This window comes from Haliotis asinina, chromosome 1 (assembly GCF_037392515.1).
Source record: "Haliotis asinina isolate JCU_RB_2024 chromosome 1, JCU_Hal_asi_v2, whole genome shotgun sequence".
Lineage (NCBI taxonomy): Eukaryota > Metazoa > Mollusca > Gastropoda > Lepetellida > Haliotidae > Haliotis > Haliotis asinina.
The window spans coordinates 101,058,493-101,080,733 of NC_090280.1; the positions used below are offsets into that span (position 1 = coordinate 101,058,493).

The window sequence follows — 22,241 nt, forward strand, 5'->3', positions numbered from 1 at the left end:
ACAAGGTATCAACTGTAACCCAAAATCTATTGAAACGGCATGGATTGGCATGGCATTGAAATACATTAAATTGAAAAATGATTTATAATTATCCCTGAGATTCTGGGATTATTCCTCATACTGTAGGGCATTCAAGGTTGTTTATCCGAATAAGAGCAACTATAAGGCTTTTGTTACTGTTACTGTTACTACTACTACTACTACTACTACTACTACTACTACTACTACTACTACTACTACTACTACTACTACAGCTGCTACTGGTGCTGGTGCTGGTGCTGGTGCTGGTGCTGGTGCTGGTGCTGGTGCTGGTGCTATTACCAGTACGACGGCTTCAAATACGGCTAAGGTCCTACCAGGATATTCGAGTTATCTTCCCAGTCAATCTTCTGCGAGTTCCATACTTTGGGCGTAAGTGATCTCGAACGCATCTGGGGCATGGACGCTGAACGACGTTGTCTGCTATTACCGCGGTCTGAAACAAAAACAACACAGCGTAGTATTGATTATGCGGCATGAATATTAAAAATATGGAAATATGTTTCTAAGAATATCGGGGTGGTGAGGTAGCCTTGCAGTTGAAACATTTGCTCGTCACGTCATAGAACCGGGTTCAAGTACCCACAATGTATGAAGCCCACTTCTGGTGTCCCACTCTCTCATAGAATAGAATATTGCTAAAAGCGACGCAAGACTAAACTCACTCACTCACACCCTGGGGATAATCAAGACTGGTGATTCCTCAGCGTCGACGGTTTAGTCCAACAGTCCAGCTGTATACAGATGGGGATAATTAAATGACAAAATCAGTGAAAATGCTGTGTGTGATATTGTTATAACCAGCGACTTGAATTAATTAGGCTGGAGGGGCACATGTGCCAGAGAAGTTGTCTTTAACATTACCATTTCCCACGAGCGGCACTCCTCACTAGCGCATTCTTTGATTAATGTTCGATGTTCTCAAAAAGGAAGTGGAAGTTTATCTATTAAACGGAGCTTACTTAGATCCACCGTGACACTAGTACTTATCTATATCTGTTCTAGATCCAAACCTTTAGGACTGACTGAATATAACACCGATTGGTAATAGTCGACAACAGTAAGGATGTAACGCGATTAGCTTTGGCGCGTCAGGAGATAGTCACATGTCTGGATTTCAGTTAGTCTGGTCAGCGCTCGAAATGTGCTTCGACAGGGTTTTATCTCTAAAATATTGTTGGAAACTAGCATAATACATGACTGGGTATCTCAAACATGTTAATTAAATGTCTGCTTTGTGAGACAAATGTTAAAACATTTCATATGAGGGGAGTGTTGCCTGGGTACAAATCATTTAATACCACAAGTTTTATGGCTGACATATTTGGGCATGCAATTACCAAGCCAAGATAACGTTCAGCAAAATGTTACAGTGTTAAGAACTAGTTAAAGAGACATTGTCGCATTTAACAGTAGTTGTTACCAACTGCAAAACTCAATATTTCATTTGTCCATTGTACGGGAATCAGTTATTCAGAGACAATACGTTTCGTTAAGTTGAGTTCAACTTGTTGTTCTGTGTAATTTTTGTATCTCCATTCTTGGTACGTTTCAAGGGTGGATAACTCTAATTTTGGACGTTATGACCGGACGTTTAACGTTATAAATACGTCATGCGGTTTCCGTCATGAGGAGATAATCTCGAAGGTTTGTTTTAGTACAAAGGCAGGTTAAAGTCTTCACCCGGACAGTTTCACCTAACATTTCAAATCACCTTATTTAGAATTCACAAATGGCATACCTGAGTTTGAAGAAAGTTATATACAGTTATTTCTCATGAATGTCTCGTGTAACATGGAGCAGGTTCTGGATAAAGCATCTGAGATTAATAGATGATATTTCAGGAATACGGAGACAATTAACCATACAGTCAGATACAAAAACAGTACATCTGTCAGGTTCTACGTTTACAGGGCTGTGTGAGTGAGCGAAGGGCTTGTATTCCATTCTGCCTGATTTTGATACCCTATAGGATAGGTACTTTTATCAGGTACTGGCAACAGTAGCCTAGGTAACCGGTTATGGCTGTGTGCGTGACTGACCTTTGTGGTCGAGACACAGTGATTTAGTGGGGTTATTGCACTGATGGAACCTTTCTAGTCTATGTGATTTATCAAGCGAATGTAACATCAATACAGTGGTAAATAAAGATTTCACGTCCGAATATACATTGCTCTGAGTAATTGAAAACAGCATTCTTGATTATGTTGTTTTACGTAACTCTGAATCGAGCATGGGTCAGGCATTGTACACTGAAAACAATACCCACATCTGTATAGTGCTAAAATGACTTCACGTATACCGTGTACCTTGAGAGAGTCCAAGATCCAAGCCTAGTTAGGATAGTAGTTAAGGATTATGTTGGTACAATGAACAAGGACAATAAACATCTTTAAAAACAAGTGCGGTTCTCTTTACGGGCGACGTTGCATATCTATCTCCTTTGTATGATATAAGAACAGTGGAAGCAGTCATAACCGGCATCTGTCCAATGCGACAAGTTGTAAACACCGGAATAAAATCTCAGTCCCATCTACAGCTTGTACATTTATAAGCTCTACAATCTGGCACCTTCTCTATACCGGATTATTTCTTCAGTCACAATGAGTGCCGGTTTAGACAGCTTCCACTGTACGTTTGTTTGTACCATTCATACATACAAATACGAAAGCACAATCTCCTTTACAGGCACCTATTGCCAGAACACAAAGTCGGCAATCAAAGCCATGCCAGTCACCCGTGCGTCTACAAAACTGAAATGTGACAACTGGCAGTCTAGATAGCACACTTTGTGTACCCCACTGACTGTAAATTGACACGGCCCCTATGGGCGAAAAATATTAATACAATTACGAGAAAATCAACAATTGTGGCTAAAGTAAAGGGAAATAAATAAACTGCACCTAAATAGGACAGGTCCTATTACATGGTCATCTATCATGATCGCATCACACTCGCCCTTGCATTAAACAGGACACATCCCATCCCAAGTGTAATGCTTTGTCTATTTATAATTGATAAGTCACGCTAACGTCCACGTTGAAAGCCATCTAGATTGTAAAACCGACGCCAATCTCCTGTGGCATGCGCGGAGTTGGGTTCTCTTTGTTTGACCATTTCCCAACATTGATCAGTGTATACAGCGTCTGTGAATAATGAGCTTTGCAACCCAACTCTCATCTCCCTTGGGATGCTCCATTTAAATCTTTAGTCAGTCAGTTCGTCATTGTATGGAATCCGAGAAGGGACATTGTCGCGTTGTCGCATTGTCGCGTTGTCGCCCTCACAAAAACAAGAAAAATGAGGTGAACATTAATCAAAGCGCGACAATGCGACAACGCGACATTTCGCCTGTTTGTCGCATTGTCGTGATGTCGCGTCTCGCGATTTTCTCTGTTCCTCCAAAGTGCGACACGCGACAATGCAACACTTTTCAAGGTCAAAATATGTCGCGTTGTCGCATTGTCGCCCTATCTAAGATGTGTAAAGAAAAAACTAAACATTTACTAAAACGCGACATGCGACAATGCGACATATTGAAATGTCGCATTGTCGCATTGTCGCGTTGTCGCCCTTTTGGATTACCGGTGCGCATGCGTAGAAAGTCAATTATAGTACGCATGCGCAGGGAAAGTTAAACTCTATTTCATACTTCAATGGTCTTTTTGCTACTTCCAATGGTTTTTAAAATGAAGTAGTGCTCGAAATGGCAGTTGGACTGCTTTTCTTGAACTTAATGCAAATCTTCATTGTTGGTTGGAAAAGTATTTCATATATAAATGTATTTACCCAATATTAAAGGTCACATGCAACCAAAAAATCAAACATAATTAAAACACATTTATCACTTGTTCATGACATATAATATACACTGCTGCTTTTAAAAAAACAAATAAACAAAATTATAAGCGTACAATCCCGATTCAAAAGTGCAATATTTTGTACTTGAGCTTACTTCCTCCGAAACGAAGCCTGCGGGAGACCGAACCCAGTCATACCGGGTGGATATGCACTCAAGTGTAACGACGGTTTCCGATTGGCTGTTTCATTGCTGATATGCTGAGGGTTCATTGTGTGTACAGAAAGATGATCTGTTTGATGGGCATTTTAGAAGTATGGCGAGTCCCAAGACAGTAAGATTCTGTATGGATAACAACTTCTTTTTGTGTACTTGATGCGTCGTTTCAGTGTGGATTCATATACTGTTGTCAAACAAAATCATATACACTAAAAGAAGTCGTTATCCATGAAGAATGTACAGAGTGATGTTGGGTTTGGAAAATACATGTTCTCTGAATTTGCGCTCGATCCAATTAAAAATCATGTCAGTAGAGATGGTCAATTACTGCGTGCCTGGAATCTGTCATTCGTCCAAGTACAAAGCAGGACTTGAAACTGACAAGAGTTTGCACCAGTTTCCGTCAGATCCAGTCATCCGAAAAAAATGAATGTAGTATGTTTGCAACCCACAGACATAAAAACCTGTCATGTGTGCCTAATTACATAATGTGGCAGACACAGAGCTATTTTCTTTATGTCGTATAGTCTGATAGGTGTTAAGTTCAAATTGCACGTGGTCAATGGTTGAAGCTGTGTATTGCATATTGTCTTTAGCAGACAGGCAGGCAGACATATAGGTGTGAATAAACCAGACACTGAGCTTTCTCTGTGACAGAGACTGCTTACCACAATCAACAAGTTTGTTTACGTAACGAGTAGATTATTTACTTGTTTGTGTACACAACCAAGATTAGACTACTGCTCACAACCTCAGACGCTAGGCATGCGTACTGTTTCGAGCTCCGCGAATCTATTCAATGCGCATGCGTCACCGGCGCAGCGCAGCACAGATGTTGAAACCAGTTTTCCCCCCAGCGCTGGGGGGAATTTAGTGAAACGTTTGAACTCTGATTTCGCGGGCTTTTTTTTCATCGCGTTTTTTTCAACTTTATAGGTTGAATTGGCATTTTTTATGATTTGTTTCGGTAAATGCATACCCAAAGGTACCAGAATCTGCAAAGTTGTGTTTTACGTTGCATGTGACCTTTAATGAAGTGTGTTTTAGCAGCAAGACAATTATTTGCGCAACTTTTCTGCGCAACTGCATGGCGGGGCATTTGGTGTGTAGAGTTAGTCTTTTAATCACACCAGGCAACTATTATCATAAGTTCGAATTCCAGCTTTAGAAGAAGGTAATGTCTATAAAACAAATAATATACTTCTAGACAGCGAAGACGTTGATGACGACGTAGCACGACCCTGACGTCGGGTTTTCTGGTTCTCAAACGAATCTCTTTCAGCCTGTTCCGTACAGAGGACATGACATCCTCTGAAGCCCTGGCTGTTGTGCTCTCACCCGTGGGAGTACCATCACGCAACTGTAGTACCCGCATGTACCTATTTGAGCTGCAGTGGTAACTCTAGGTCTGCCTGAAAAGGGGCGGTGATTTCTTATATCTGTTTGGCCGCAACGAGCTGCAAGTCATTGTATCTTGCTCAGACTAACATTCAGACGCCTGGCAACAGAAGAGTTGTAAAAATACAAATCGCCTATGCGTTTCTTTTGGAGGGATGGTTTATTAGAAACTATGAAATAGCTTGGTAGTGTTGCGTACCCTTGAAGTGCCAGAAACCAAGTCTCCCTCCCTCCCTCCTCCTACTCTGCGACGCTCCACACCACACCTCTCCTCTCCCCTCCTCCTCCTTCACTCCTCCGGCGCTCCGTTCTACTCCATTCCACCCTAGCCCACTCCTCTCCGTATCGCTCCAAACCACTCCTCACTCCTCCGCCGCTGCACTCTCTCAAGGTTTGGGAAGCTTTGCAAACTGGCAAGGTATTTCAATACAATGATGTGTAGTCATGTCTGTTTTTAGTTCTGTTTGAATCTTGTCTTATTAACCCTGCATATGAGATAATTCACAATATATCTCATACTTTTCTCATATGGATACTTGATCAAGCGATACTTATGTACTTTCAAACATGCACCTACTGAATCATAATATTCTTCAGCAAAATGGACAGTTTGAATACGGCATTCCATTAACCACGCACCCTTAACCCACACACTAACACGGCAACATGGATGTTCATTTATCATTGTTCTGAGTTCGAATCACGGGTATCTCAGCTCTTAAAAAGCATATAAAAATATTCATGCTTGTGATAGTTTTTGGATTCCGCCGTAACTAATAAAACGCGAAATTTTCACGAAATGTCGCCTTGTCGCATTGTCGCGTGTCGCGTTTTAGTTAATATCTTATAATTCACACTGTAGTCAATATTTTAACAAAATGCGACGCGCGACAATGCGACAGTGCGACATTTCATCGAAATTTTAGTAGGTATGGCGGAATGTAAAAAGGCATGATTATTTTTCGATATTTTTAAAGGGTTCAGATAGCCAGGGATCGACATCAGAACAATGATAAATGAACGTACATCTAGTCGTGAAGTCCAGAGTGGTTGAGTGTCGTTGCTTAACGGAAAGGTTCTATTCAGACTGACCCTTTTCCTGAATTGTTTTTTTACATAACAGCCGTAGGTTTAAAACGATACAAGTACATGTATATCGCTGGATCTAGTATCCGTATGAAAAGATTATGAGGCATATTGTGAATCAGGCTATGTGCAGGATTAATAATATAGGATTCAAACAGAAATGAAAACGGGCATCACAAAACATCATTGTAATGAAATACCGTGCTATTTATACCAATAAACCTTGGGTGACTGGAGTGGACCGGCGAGAGGAGTGAGGGAGGGAAAGCTGGTTTCTGGCACTACAAGTGTACGCAACTCTACCAAGTGATGTCATTGTTTCTAATATCCGACTGCTAACAGTCCATGTGTAAGGCGTTTTCCCATTATCACGTTCAAAGTCGACCAAAACTGTCATTGAGGTGACGGATGGTTAAGTTATATCTAATTCTACTTGGTATCCATCCACTGCTGGCTGAACAGAGGCAGATCTCAGACAAATTCATCAGCGTCCGACAGGACTGTACCACGAAACTGTCAGGAGCCACATTATGGAACATAGTGACCCATTCGAGGACATCATCTGATGAATTTGCCGATGTGGCTTGAATTTTCACAATATTTTAGTTTTTCACAACCTGTAATCACAACCTGTCATGGAAATCTCCAAAGTGATTAATGTGTATGGTGCTGGTATTCGAACGTATGGTAATAACTATCTGGTGTGACTAAGAGACTAACTCTGCTCAGCAAATTGCTTGAATGACTGGGGTACAGTGCGCCGTGATTACAATGAATAGTTGCGCTACTAATTCCTTTTGCTTCTAGAACACACTGGACTGGCTAAATACATTTGCAATATGTAAAACAATAAAGAAAGATTTGCATTAAGTTCAAGAAGAGAAGGCCCATTGCCATTTCGAGCACTACTTCATTTTAAAAACCATTGGAGGTAAAGAAAGACCAGTGAAGTCTGGTATAGAGTATAACATTTTCTGCGCATGCGTAGATTAATTGACTTTCTACACATGCGCACCGGTAACAAAAAGGGCGACAACGCGACAATGCGACATACATTTTGTCGCATTGTCGCGTGTCGCGTGTCAGTTAATTTGTTAAATGCATACTATGGTCAATATTTTAATAAAGCGCGACACACGACAGTGCGACATCACGACATTTTGATGAAATGTCGCGTTGTCGCATTGTCGCGTGTCGCGTTTTAGTGAATTCTTACATATCTTAGATAGGGCGACAATGCGACAACGCGACATATTTTGACCTTGAAAAGTGTCGCTATGTCGCGTGTCGCACTTTGGAGGAACAGAGTAAAAGTTATTCGAAACGCGACACGCGACATCGCGATAATGCGACAAACAGGCGAAATGTCGCGTTGTCGCATTCTCGCATTGTCGCGCTTTGGTTGATTTTCACCTCATTTTGCTTGTTTTTGAGAGGGCGACAACGCGACAATGCGACAACGCGACAATGTCCCTTCTCGGATTCCATATCATTGAGACTCCATGCACTTTACATTTGTCTGGAGAACAATTTGCTACTTACTACTATACTGCAACACCAGGTATGCGGCGCTTGGAAGGGCGGTTGGGTCTTTAAGGAACATAAACAGTTCTCCATTGTAAAGTTGAAAGCTGACGTGGTCGTGCTTTAAAACCACATCCACCTTTTCGCCCGCAATTACTTCGAAGTGTCTCTCATAAGTTCTAGGCAGCTCCCCAAACCTTCCTCTGAGCTGAACCTGCATATCTGGAGGAACTTCAAACTCAACCAAAATCACCGATCCCTGTCCATGTATCGCTACACGCTGTACTGCAGTAAGGGTAGATCCCTCTTGGTGAAGCTCCATTTGATCAAAAGATTTACTGGACTCGGCATCAATGAACATCGTGATTGGTCCATCGGGGTCTACATGAGGAACGAGGCTACCATCATTTTTTGCTAAGGCAACACGAACGACAGGACCCGTTACACTTATCTGTTCTCTGGAATGATCGTATAGGTGCTTCTCGAGTTTCATGTCCTGTAAAGAAACACACGAATTGTTAGGGCAAACAGATACACGAATGTACAGTTACATATCCCGGATGAAATTATATCTTATTTACTGCAACACATATGCATCTAAAATCTTTCACAATAAAATTAATATGTTTGAATTATCAACTGTTTGCGGACAAGTGCTGTTTAGTTGTAGATGTACACGTCCTTCCGGGTTAGTAATACCCAACTACTCAGCCAATCAAAAGTATTTTCGTCATTCACTCAGGACCAGTTTATCAAAGTGTCAAAGCGGAATGTCTGTCCTTCAGATAGAAGCAGACTTCGGTCATAAATAGTACAAGTGAATCTAGAAACCAGGACCATGCAAACCACTGGTTAAAGGAGTGAGCAACAATAGTGACATAAAAGCATCCGTTTTTTGCGGTGACAGGTCGTTCAATGTTTTTCTTAGATTGATACTGGCCCGGGGATGAGTGGAGAAGGGTCGCGCCATTCCTACAAATTTGACCATGGAAAAGCTAACACTGAGATAAGGGGCGCGGTAGAAAAGGGTCCCTCTATTCGTACAATATGTTTCAATGGATACCCAAACACTGACAATATGGGCACCGTGGAGAAGGGTCAAGCCATTCGTTCAATACCTTTCCACAAATACCCTAACACTGACGTAAAGGATGCCGATGAGAAGAAGCACACTTCGATGTCAAACCTTACCGTTAAGACAAGTTCACTATTTCCAACAATGTCGACCAGACTACCAGGAAGCTCAATTTCATTATTCTCATTTTCCTTTGTCAAGTCTTCCGCTGTTGCCTTCTTATAGGACACGTTGACGGTGTCGGTGTGGAAGTCAACACTTCCCATTTCCTTGTCCTTCAGTACAACACTTCCAAGGTCAACAACGTTCTGGGCTACTTTCTCCAGTACGGCTTCTTTCTGGGGGCGAAGCTGTCAGTGTAAAATACATAAACATCAACTTTCGTGAAAATCACCACTGGTCACACGACGTTGGATTCATACTTTCCACGTACGTATTCGTTTACGCAATATTATTTACATGTCTAACATATATACCAGCAAATAGTGAGGTGATCCAGAAAAGAACATGATATAAAGTGTAATTCTTGATAAAATATGTACGAGAGAAAATGTGGCAAAAGACACAAACACACAAACACACACACAAACAGACACACACACACACACACACAAACACATATATACGTTACACACTACTCGTCGGTCATCTGTAATAACAAAAAGACTTTTAGAGATAAAGTATGTGTAAACATCTTCACATTTTACTCATAAGTACTCCAACATTGCGCCCGCAAGCCTTTGTTCATATCCAGATCATACTGAGTGACCCTGTCCGTCAATGTCAAATGTAACGTCTAAATAGATAATCCTCAAAAACAGAACTATAGATGGGAAAAATGGAAGACAGACGTCAGAAGCAGAACAATGGAACAGGCTGTCCACATTTGGAAGTCAGGAAACAATCGACGAAACGTAGCCAAAGAACACAGAGTGTTGTTCCGCAACGAGTGAAATTCGCTGCGATGTCAAAATGCATTTAGGGTCAGGGTCAGGGTGACCAGAGGAGGCAGTTTGAGTAGAATACGACGGAGGATGGAAATGTGAATAGATGGTAGCTTATTCTGACTGATGGAATCAATGCTGTATTCAGGAAGGAAGGCTGGATGTATGGACTGAAGGGGGGTGGAAGGGATTTAAGACCGTAAGGATGGATGGATTGAATAGATGACAGTTGCATGAGTGCCTGGTCGATACTGGTGGGCCAAGCTTGACGTGATGGACGGATAAGGATGGAAGGTTGGATGGATTGACTGGAGGACGGATGGATGAATGGGACAAGGCTGGTAATTCAACATTCATTACTTACGTAAAAGTATTTTCGTTTTAATCTGCCTTGGGACTATCACTCTACCCACAAACAAAACTGTTCCGCAATGGTCTCGCAACTCGAGCAGACAATGTACCAAACCTATTACCTCATCTCACTAACCTGAGAAGAAAATGCAAAATTCAAGCTCATTTGTAATTGTGATCACACATTGAACGTCACTATCTCTCGCAGGAGATATCTCGAAACACTTCTCTATTGACTTTGTGTTTCTGCATTAATACTGCAGTAGATGCATATCGCAGTGTTGCGAGAAGTAGGTCCCATCTATTTATTTTTCATGTGTTTACCGGATACTTGTCTTGTTTAGTAGTCCCCAAATTAACGCGAACATTTATTTTTAATATGTCAAGAATATATTTACATGCATAGTGGTTAGGATATTGACTGACCATTAATGGCGATCGCACGCCGAATGATCAGTAATATGGTTGACTGGATGATGCCGTCATCTGAAAAGATGTTTCCTACCATTAACTATTCAGGTAATAAAATCGACACTTGTTCAAAACAGTAAGAAACTGAGATCACCAAACCAAGGGTACCAAGAACAAGAGGACTTCAACATACAACCAGATATAATTGCATTTTTCATTCAGAAGGGAAGTAGACGCTGAATATTTATCGTTTGCGTTAATGGCAACACAACAAAGTATATATCTTTAGCATTGCGTTCGAACTGGATTTTGTGAATGGCGCATTTAAGGATCTAACTCCGTAACATGTATTTCTTCCTGCAAACATTCATTTAACAAAGACTGAATTCACCTAAGAAATAATTGATGAAAGAGGACTGAAAATGTGTAACATAAACGCGCACATAATGACAGGTTTTTGTAAACTATCACATGTCTGTGATGGGAAAAAACCCTAACCTCCATAACTCATAACCTCCGTCACGGCAATCTATAGAGCAAGGCGAACAATATTTCACAGGCTTCTTCACATGCTTCACCTGTCCTATTGGTATACCATGAATGTTAATTACGTTTCTCACCTTCGTAACAGGAGATTAAGAGGTTACATTTGAAGTTTGCATACCTCGAAAGCCAGAAACATAATGTGAGTGAAATATTTGTTTGGAAAGATTTGAATGCTTGTTTGCAAAACATAAACATAAATGTCATTTAGGTAACATTAGATGTTTTATGTTTGGAGCATGTGTGACCACAAGTGGGTTAATTATGTTGTGCAGCACAATAGGCAGTGTACCACAGACTGACCGGTGGCTGACCATCTTGTATGAAAGAAAAATGCAGTCGAGGATGTCACATGAACAGTCCTGCCAACTGTGATAATAGGAAAGGGTGTTATGAATCCAGATCTAACGATATGCGTGTCAATAATGACACTACTACTGAGTGAGTTGTTACACTAGCTGTGTGGTTCGATCCCAAATTAACATAAGAGGCACAGTTGGAAAGTTTGTGATTAGCAGTGGCATCCAAGTAGTGAAAAAGTCTCTGCCAATTAGCTAAGAAATTTCTATATACACTACGTCCACAACGAAGTCGCTAGAGAGGCACAGGAGGGTGCTAAACACCGCACAGAGAGAGACCAGCCAAGCAGTCCAACAGGGACCAGACCCACAAGTCCATCAGTTTAACCTGTGGAAGTCCAACGCTCTGAGACTAGCTCTGGTCGAACCTGGTCGAACACCTAACTCACCCCTGGTCTCTGCCACGTATTTCCTTAACCATTGTTAAGGATAGTAAGCATAGTTAACAAAGAATCAAAAGAAAAACAACTTTGCTGTGAAACTGACATTCGATTTCGTTGATTGTGCCACAGCTGGAATATCTGAAAAGCATGATTTTCCATGGCGCCCTAGCCATGTTCACCTCGGAGTCAAAGTCACAGGCAATGGCGAAGACGGCAGTAGAAGCAACGAGCCACGGTATAACATCTTTTAAGATATATTGTTTGTGCCAAAGATAGCAAACGTTAAATATTAAACACGTCACAATTTAATTCTGGACTCACAAAAGTCCAGAAACTCTCAGCACTGTGGCCACTCTCTTACAAGGGATTTGGCAAAATTAAACAGACAGCTGTTATGTATATGTGCTAAGGATGAAAAAATGAAATATTTTTTTCGAAAACTCAAAATTTAAACTCGCTCGCCCATGGGCACGCCCATGGGCGAACAGTGGCCAATGGGTAGACCCATGGGCACGCCCATGGGCGAATGTGTTTAATTTCATCCATAATAAATGTTTTGGAGGTTGTAAATGAATGAAAAAATGTTAATAAGTATCATGACACAAATTTCAGCTTGTTGTGACTTGACTCTGCTAACTGACAGCGATTTAAAAAAATCTCGCCCATGGGTGAAAAACATATTGGCCCATGGACGAGAATAATTAATGTCATTGAAACTACATGTTTTTTTTCAGGCTTTGCAGTTTTTCAATAAATGAACGTGTATTTATTAGTGTCTTGACACAAAATTAAACTTATTTTGACTTAATTCGGCTAATTTAGAGTGATTTTTCAAAAAGTCTCGCCCATGGGCGAAAACCATTTGGCCCATGGGTGAGAATATTTACTTTTACTCACAATACACCTTTCCCCATGTTTTGGAGGTTGTGAATGGATGAAAGTATGTTCATAAGTATCATGTCACAAAATTCAACTCATTTTGAATTAATTCCGTTAATTTAGAGCTATTTAACAAAATCTCACCCATGGGCGAAAAACATTTTGGCCCATGGGCGAGAATATTTCCCTTTACCCCAAACACATCTTTCCAATATTTGGAGGATGTAAATGAATGAAAGTACATTTATGAGTATCATAACAGCAATTTCAACTCATTTTGACTTAATTCCTCTAAATGGGAGCAATTTTGAAAACTCTCGCCCATGGGAGAAAGACATTTTGGCCCATGGGCGAGAATATTTGCCTTCACTCAAAATACATCTTTTCCTGTGGTTTGGAGGTTGTACATGAGTGCGGATATATTTATGAGTATCATGGCACAAAATCCAACTCATTGTGACTTAATTCTGCTAACTGAGACCGATTTTCAAAAACATCTCGCTCATGGGCGAAAAACATTGGGCCCATGAGCGAGAATATTAATTTATTATTAATTTATGAAGGAATTGCAATTATTCACCAAATCTTCATGATGCGGATAGACCACTTCTTTATCGCAAAATATGCAACGTTTCAGTAAAGTGTTAACTCCGTTATCAAGCGTTAGCAACTCCACCAAAACGTCGCATTTATTGCCATAAAGAAGTTGTCTATTCAAACTCAATTTCCTCTTTATCATACCAGCCTCTGAATGGCACTCAAAGAAATGCATTGACTGTGTAAACATCAGTCAACAACGTCAGCCTGTGCTTTAACTGTACGAACTTTACTCGGGTATATGAAGGTTTTTCCTACACTTCTGTACATCACTATATGTGGCATTTAGAAGCTAGTGTGATGAAGAGGAGCGCTTTTTATTCATAAGCAACTTCTTTGTTGCAGCAGATGCAACGTTTCCGTGCACATCCTAACACCGGTAGCAGGCAAATGTTGATGACCGTGTTAGGATGTACACGGAAGCGTCGCTTCATTTCCAATAAAGATTATGTTTTTTGTCCATAAATAGCGTTCCTTTGATCGTTTGATAACAATGTCATCATCTACATCATCTGTGTAATTGAGAGACTGTCTGTCTATGTCCATACCCGTGTTCGTTGGTAGTAACTAATTCGGATGATAACACTGAAATTCCGGAGGGTGAAGTACCTGGGGGTTTTCGGTGTCAGCAAAGTCGTTTCCTGGTAAAACTGATGCGTCGGCGTGCACCCGAAGAGATGACAGAAGGGCGTTCGAACTGTTTAGAACATCTGAAATAGATCACATAAAAACTCGTATAATATATCTACCCCTATCAAAGATAGATGCACCACTCTTTAAAATGTTGATTAAGCTGGGTTGCCGGTCACCAGAAAGAATCAAGAAGCTACACTGTTTCGAGAATTTGTCACCAATATATATGATGGTGAGTTGCCGTGGTGTTGACAAATGGTTTTGCATGTAACATTGACTGACTTATGTATAACACTGGCGGTCGGTAAATAACTGAGTCAAAATATTCACTCACTCACTAGTTTCAAAGGTGGCATTAATATGAGTGGTTTCGACACACAGGGACAGAACAGGGACACATCGGCCCACAGTCGGTATGCTAAATCTGAGCGGGATACGTAATTTGAAACTGCGGGAATACCACGACAAATTATCAACCATGTCAGTGCGCATGACTCCCGATCCCATCAGCCACCTGTTACAACGGCAAGGATTGATGGCGACCGACCCTAAAAGAGTCTACGAACTGTGGCACGAGCTCTGCCACTAACCTTGACCAGCTTTTTGCAACTGTGTCCCTGTCCAGTTCGCTTCCGCTGCCTTCCCAACAATGACGCTGATGACATTGGAAGTTCGGTTCTGGAATAAACAAATAACATATTTTAATGAATGTCTGTCATGACTACTTTGTAAGTATATTTAATTATATTTGAGACAACGCTTTCGGCGACATACATATATTGTATCTTACAACAGTTTCTTGTGACATGCATTATATGAATTCGAATCGATTAGCGTTGCTAGTTATGTAATTCGGTACGGCGTGTTATCAACAACCATCCCTGCAATGTTTTCGGTTTGTGGACAGAGACAGCCAGTGCATGCTATACACACAGAGAAAGAGATCCGTATCGGCAATAAACCGTGACCAGGAAATATCCCTGCCCAGCGCTTGGGATTTGTTAATTTGATTATTAGTGCTTACTTCCACGTCAACATGTTTATCGGACTCTTCAAACCGGGATTAATTCCTGGCTTCTAAATGTGTATTGTCATTAACCACTCAGTATGGCTTTTTCTGGTAAGTGTCGCCATTGTCATCTCATCATTGATGCCCGGATTAATCCTTGGCTCCTAATTGTCCATTGTCCTCACCAATCAGCGCCAGTTACTGGTTTCCTTTGTTGTTATGTTATAACTGTTGCCTCACATGTTCTCATACAGCTAACTGTTTCCCAGAATTTTTATTTTCCCCGACAAATTAGTAGGAATATACTTCGAAAGCTCGTGTTCATCAAAATAAAGCAGTTGACATCCATATATTCTGAATTGTACGAGGGTTGGCTGAAAAGTTCCAAGCCTCACTGTGACAAAAAGTTACAAAGTCCACGTTTGTAATTTATTTTTCTACATAGTCCCCTTCCAAGTTCACACACTTTTGCCAGCGATGCTGCAAGGCCCGATTCCCTGTCAGGAAGAAATCTTCTTCAGCTACCCTAAAAAATCAGTCACAGCGGAAATGACGTCATCATTACTTGCCAAATGGCGACCGGCGAGTTCCTCTTTCATTTTGTGGAACAGGTGGAAGTCAGAAGGAGTCAAATCAGGTGAATAAGGAGGATGGTCAATGAGTTCAAAGCCACAATCGCGGATTGTTGACATGGCCACCACCGATTTGTGAACAGGCGCATTGTCTTTTTTGGAAGAGGACACCTTTAGCGATCATCCCTCGTCGTTTGGCTTTGATTGCTTCTCGCAACTGGTTCAGTAGATCAGCATAGTATCTGCCGTTGATAGTTTGACCTTTTTCAAGATAATCAGTGAGCAGAATACCCCTGGAATCCCAAAAGACTGATGCCATCACCTTTCCAGCTGAAGGACAGACTTGGCTTTCTTCGGAGCAGGTGAATCAGGATGCTTCCACTGTTTTGACTGTAGTTTTGTTTCTGGTTGAAAGTAATGTATCCAGGTCTCATCCATAGTTACAAATCGTGCCACAAAATCATAGGGATCTGCTTCAAAACGACGCAAATTGTCAAGGGACGTCTGGAACCTGACACGTTTCTGTTCTGCTGTCAAGAGCTTTGGCACCCATCTTGCAGAAACTTTAGTCATTCCTAATTCGTTGGTGATAATATGCTCAACCCTCTCATGAGAGATGCCCACTATACTAGCAATATGTCGAGTAGTCAATCGTCGATCATCCATCAACATATCGAGCACTCGCGTGATGTTTTCTGGAGTGGTTGCTGTTGAAGGCCTTCCTGAGCGTGGGTCATCATCAAAGCTTTAAATTCTGCAGCCCACTTCTTTACTGTGGAAAATGAAGGAGCATCATCCCCTAGAGTGGAGACCATGTCAGCATGTATCTGTGTTGGGGACATCCCTTTCTTTTGCAAGTACTTGATGACTGCCCTGTATTCAGTTTAGTCCAATTCTAAAGATTTCAGAGGGTAGGTTTACCAAAAGAGCTGTAGTTGAGATAAAACTATTAGTACGTTTGTAGTTCTTGTGTCTATGATTCACTAAATGATTGTCCTCATTGGTGGCAAACACCTGTCTCTACCTGGTGGGGAAAAACCACTCAGACTGAGAACTTTTCAGCCAACCCTCGTATGTGCATCACTAATGTCGTCCCAAGACTGATTCCAAACGCTTGTAGTCTTTTACTGAAATGATATTCTACTAACTGCCATGTTTATTACGTCACAAAGACTGAGGTGACGTCTTAATGTTATTAGTTCTGTCATACCTCTCGGGTAAATGATAATATCTTTTTTTTTTAATTATATTTTATCATTTTAAGCGGGGCGGTGGGATAGTCGAATCTCAATCTTGGTACAATGTGTGATGTCTATTTTTGATGCCCTCCCTCAAGACATTGCTGGAATATCGCGGAGCAAAACAAAACTCATTCTCTCTCATTTAGTCTGGGCATGGGCAAAAGAAAGTGATTTCACAAAATGCTTGCCGAGAGCTGGTACAAAAAAGGCAGCACATCGTTGGCCATATATCGCAGCTGACAGAAAACCACCGAAATGCCACTGCTAGCAGCGCGAGGAGAAAGCGAGACCGAGAGAGAGAGAGATGGGGGTGGGGGTGGGGGGTGGGGTGGGGGGGGGGGGGTGGGGGGGAGGGGGAGGGGATCGTTCACTTGCGCAACCCGGTGATCACGGCAACGGAAACGGAAACGGCAACGGCTCTAGGGCCACCAGTCAAAGCCACATGCAGCAGATATTAGAACTCCTCTGCGTGGAATGGTATTGACCCAGGAACATCGTCGTCGTAGGTCGTACGGGAGTTTACTTTCCTTTGCCCACTAGTTTATATCAATGAAACATTACACTGAGTTTAAACATCTACGTTACTGCACAAGAACAAGTACTATCTTAACAAACAAAACCAAAACATATTAAAGGAAAGTGTACAGCCAAATTGATTGTCTAAAAGAGTGATACATTCCAGAAACACATTGACCAGTCCAGAACACAACGAGAGTATTCACCTGGTGTTCACATAACCTAAATATGCTGTTTGTGTGTTGTATAACTCCGCACTCAGCAATATTTCAGTTATATGGCGGAGGTCTGTAACATATCGAGTCTGGACTAGACAATCAAGTGATCAACATTATGAGCACCGAACCTCGCATGACATGTGTCACCCAAGTCAGCGAACCTGACCACTCGATTCCGTTAGTCGCCTTCTACGGGGTTGCCTCGATTGCGGAAGACCTATTCTTACGGAATACGTACCAATACGTCGATACTGGTGGCGCTGTCAATATCTGTTTTCAATCCTTGCAGCACATTCTCAGTCTTCTCGAAGGAATCGGGTGCAGATGCATCAATGGACAGAGCTTCGCGTTCAACTGTGAGCTGGAAAGCAGTTTTTAGCATATCTCTGTCGCTTTATTTCTGCTGTCTCCCTTCCTCTCACTCCTACCCCTACACACACACACACACACACACACACACACACACACACACACACACAAACACACACAAACACACCACCACCGCCATCGCCAAGACCACCGATAATGAAGCATCATGGAGACATGTGTCTTATATTACACTCAATTTAACATTACTGCACAAGTGCAAACCTTCCAGAGGTGGAACCCTGACGGTCTTCTCAATAAGAATTGTTACAGTAGTTGGATATTAAGATGCAGGTATAAATGTTGCGGTACTATAATCACTGGATCAAGTGTACACAAGTACGACCAAGGAAAACGAACATAGATGTTATTTTAGTTATTTTGTTAACTTTTTTTCACCAATACAACAACCTTGACAGTAAATTAACAAACCTTCTTACACTTTTCTCCACCAAACCCTGACGTGCATGTGCACTTGTAGGAAGTGCTGCTGGAGATGCACGTGCCGTTATTTTCACATGGAGAGGATGCACAAAGATCAACTGAAACAACCCAATAATACATTTATGTATACAAACAACCGTGTAACAAAGATTAATGTTACATTCAAACAATTTGTGTTTTCAATCAACCAGTCTCTCGTAGTTAGTTTGTCAAGCTGACAGGAAATGGATAAATGTCTCAATCGGGCATGTATTATGTTTTCACAACATAGCAGACACACATTCTAAGACAAAAGGAACCGTTTTCATTAATTGAACAAACCAGTGGGAAGAGTTGTCTGCTCTTTAGTTGTAGGTGGGACTGTTGTCGGACTTTCAGTTGTAGGAGGGGCCGTTGTGGGACCTACAGTTGTAGGAGGGGCTGTTGTCGGACCTTCAGTTGTATCAAAGGCCGTTGTTGGACCTTCAGTTGTAGGGGAGGCTGTTGTTGGACCTACAGTTGTATCAAAGGCCGCTGTTGGACCTTCAGTTGTATCAAAGGCCGTTGTTGGACCTTCAGTTGTAGGGGTGGCAGTTGTTGGACCTTCAGTTGTAGGAGAGGCTGTTGTTGGACCTTCAGTTGTAGGAGTGGCTGTTGTCGGACCTTCAGTTGTATCAAAGGCCGTTGTTGGACCTTCAGTTGTAGGAGAGGCTGTTGTTGGACCTTCAGTTGTATCAAAGGCCGTTGTTGGACCTTCAGTTGTATCAAAGGCCGTTGTTGGACTTTCAGTTGTAGGAGAGGCCGTTGTTGGACCTTCAGTTGTAGGGGAGGCCGTTGTTGGACCTTCAGTTGTAGGAGAGGCTGTTGTTGGACGTACAGTTGTAGGAGAGGCCGTTGTTGGACCTTCAGTTGTATCAAAGGCCGTTGTTGGACCTTCAGTTGTATCAAAGGCCGTTGTTGGACCTTCAGTTGTAGGAGAGGCTGTTGTTGGACCTTCAGTTGTAGGAGAGGCCGTTGTCGGACCTACAGTTGTATCAAAGGCGGTTGTTGGACCTTCAGTTGTAGGAGAGGCTGTTGTTGGACGTACAGTTGTAGGAGAGGCTGTTGTTGGACGTACAGTTGTAGGAGAGGCCGTTGTTGGACCTTCAGTTGTAGGGGAGGCTGTTGTTGGACCTTCAGTTGTATCAAAGGCCGTTGTCGGACCTACACTTGTATCAAAGGCCGTTGTTGGACCTTCAGTTGTAGGAGAGGCTGTTGTTGGACCTTCAGTTGTATCAAAGGACGTTGTCGGACCTACAGTTGTATCAAAGGCCGTTGTTGGACTTTCAGTTGTACGAGAGGCTGTTGTTGGACCTTCAGTTGTATCAAAGGCCGTTGTGGGACCTTCAGTTGTATCAAAGGCCGTTGTTGGACCTTCAGTTGTAGGAGAGGCTGTTGTTGGACCTTCAGTTGTATCAAAGGCCGTTGTCGGACCTACAGTTGTAGGAGAGGCTGTTGTTGGACCTTCAGTTGTAGGAGAGGCCGTTGTCGGACCTACAGTTGTATCAAAGGCCGTTGTTGGACCTTCAGTTGTATCAAAGGCCGTTGTTGGACCTTCAGTTGTAGGAGAGGCTGTTGTTGGACCTTCAGTTGTAGGAGAGGCCGTTGTTGGACCTACAGTTGTAGGGGAGGCCGTTGTTGGACCTTCAGTTGTAGGAGAGGCTGTTGTTGGACTTTCAGTTGTAGGAGAGGCTGTTGTTGGACCTTCAGTTGTAGGAGAGGCCGTTGTTGGACCTTCAGTTGTAGGAGTGGCTGTTGTTGGACCTTCAGTTGTATCAAAGACCGTTGTTGGACTTTCAGTTGTAGGGGAGGCCGTTGTTGGACCTTCAGTTGTAGGAGAGGCTGTTGTTGGACCTTCAGTTGTAGGAGGGACTGTTGTTGGCTCTTCACTGGAAAGTGTTTCTGTTGTCAGTTCCCCAGTTGAAGAAAACAGTGTAGAATCTTCCGTCACTATCTGTGTTGATATATATTCTTCCGTCACTGAGTAATCTGACGTATATTCTGTTGCCATAACTGATGTACCGTCGTCGGTAGAATCAGTTGTGGTCATCTGGGTAGTAGGAGGTTGTGCAGAAGTTAGAGTAACATTTGAATGGGCTGTGGTATTTGTCCAATTACCTTGGGAAAGCACTGAAAATGAGATCACAAGCAGACGGCTGGTATCATAATTCATGTATTACAACGATTACTCATATATCATATATTCCATATATCACGATGCCTGCTCTCAGGCTCACATCGCTGGTAATATAGACCTACACGTCATTCTAAATCAGACTCAGTAAGTATCAGTATTATTCGTTACACTCCGCAACTGATTCATGAAAACCAAGAACAAAACTAGTAGGAGGTCGCGTCAAGTAACCTTTGACAGACCTATGACTGCCCAGTCAAACGCAGGACGCCCGGAAGGATTTAACCAATCAGACAACGGCGACTGTTTAGGGCTTGGCGGGACTTACAAAATTCCCCGGTCATTAACACTGATCCCTCAGCAAACGAAATTCCGCATGAAACATAGATATTTGACTTCGAGTATATACGCTCAGGGCTTTCTGATAACATGGTTACCATTAGCCAGTATTTCCGCAAGCTGACATCCTTCAATATTGACAAAAACGCCATTTTCAGAGACTTTTTACTCACTGTTGATAGTGAAGCGTGCTCCATGTCCATCACCCGGAAGCGATCGTGCGGAAAATAGCATTCAGAATCTTCTGGAACTAACCTTTTCGAGGTAAAAGGTCAAAGGTATGTGCAAATGTCCACTTTTTCGATTCGAAAAGCTGTGTTCTGATTGGTCATTATGAAAGGTTACATGACACGACCTCCTACTAGGGTTTGTTAGACTCACACGAGGAGCGTAACAAATATTTCTGAGACTGATTTACTCAGACTGATTCTAAAGTTGAGTTGGATACGATTCTATAATTCGATCGCTTGGCTCTGTGAGACAGACTATCCCAGCGTCAACTTGACACGGTAGAAGAACCCTAATGCCACTGTTACACTTTTACCGAAACCTAAAAGTAAACCACTACACCCATAATTCAGATGATCGGAGATTCCAACTCACAATAGCAGGTTCCTGGTCAGTCTAAGGGATATAACTGCACACCGAATTACAAGGCCTTACACAACAGAGCTACCATTACCCCCCATTCATTGATGCCGTGCGTGAAATCTGCTGTAGCATATACTAGTATATGACGCTTACCTTTCATAGCGTTCATGGAAAGCAAAAGAACAGCCTGAAAATAAAACAAGTCTCATGATAAAAAAGGGCCATTCAGAATGCCAAATTTAACTGGTTCATTATTAATATGGCATCTTTTATTCTCATTTGTCTGAAAGAATTATGTCATTTCGTGAGTGCGACGTTTCGACACTGCTTCGTGTACCATTGTGACAAGAACCGATAACTTTCACTTACGTACAGCGCCAGAGAGCACCTTCTAGATGGGTTTCGGCGCTATATAAATAGAATAAGCAAATGCAACAGAGATGGTTCGGATGATCCTAACACAGTGAGGCAGATATGGCTTACGAGGGTCCCTGCCCGCTCCACACGCTGTCTAGACAGCGAATGCGACTTCTCCCATGAAACGCTACCTTGT

At 42.1% G+C, this 22,241-nt stretch overlaps 1 protein-coding gene across 1 annotated transcript in view; it reads right to left on the reverse strand.

Annotated features, from left to right (window-relative positions):
- LOC137277588 (polycystin-1-like protein 3) overlaps positions 1-21,848 on the reverse strand; it is a 52,224-nt gene extending 30,376 nt beyond the window's left edge. The window contains exons 1-11 of the mRNA XM_067809393.1: positions 21,842-21,848; positions 20,179-20,754; positions 19,819-20,118; positions 19,159-19,788; positions 18,595-18,704; positions 18,035-18,157; positions 14,831-14,918; positions 14,217-14,317; positions 9,257-9,490; positions 8,084-8,561; positions 357-475 (exon numbers count right to left, since the gene is read on the reverse strand). Coding sequence (XP_067665494.1) covers positions 357-475; positions 8,084-8,561; positions 9,257-9,490; positions 14,217-14,317; positions 14,831-14,918; positions 18,035-18,157; positions 18,595-18,704; positions 19,159-19,788; positions 19,819-20,118; positions 20,179-20,754; positions 21,842-21,848 — 2,766 coding nt within the window. The remainder of the gene's footprint in view (positions 1-356; positions 476-8,083; positions 8,562-9,256; positions 9,491-14,216; positions 14,318-14,830; positions 14,919-18,034; positions 18,158-18,594; positions 18,705-19,158; positions 19,789-19,818; positions 20,119-20,178; positions 20,755-21,841) is intronic.
- Positions 21,849-22,241: the final 393 nt, after the last annotated feature.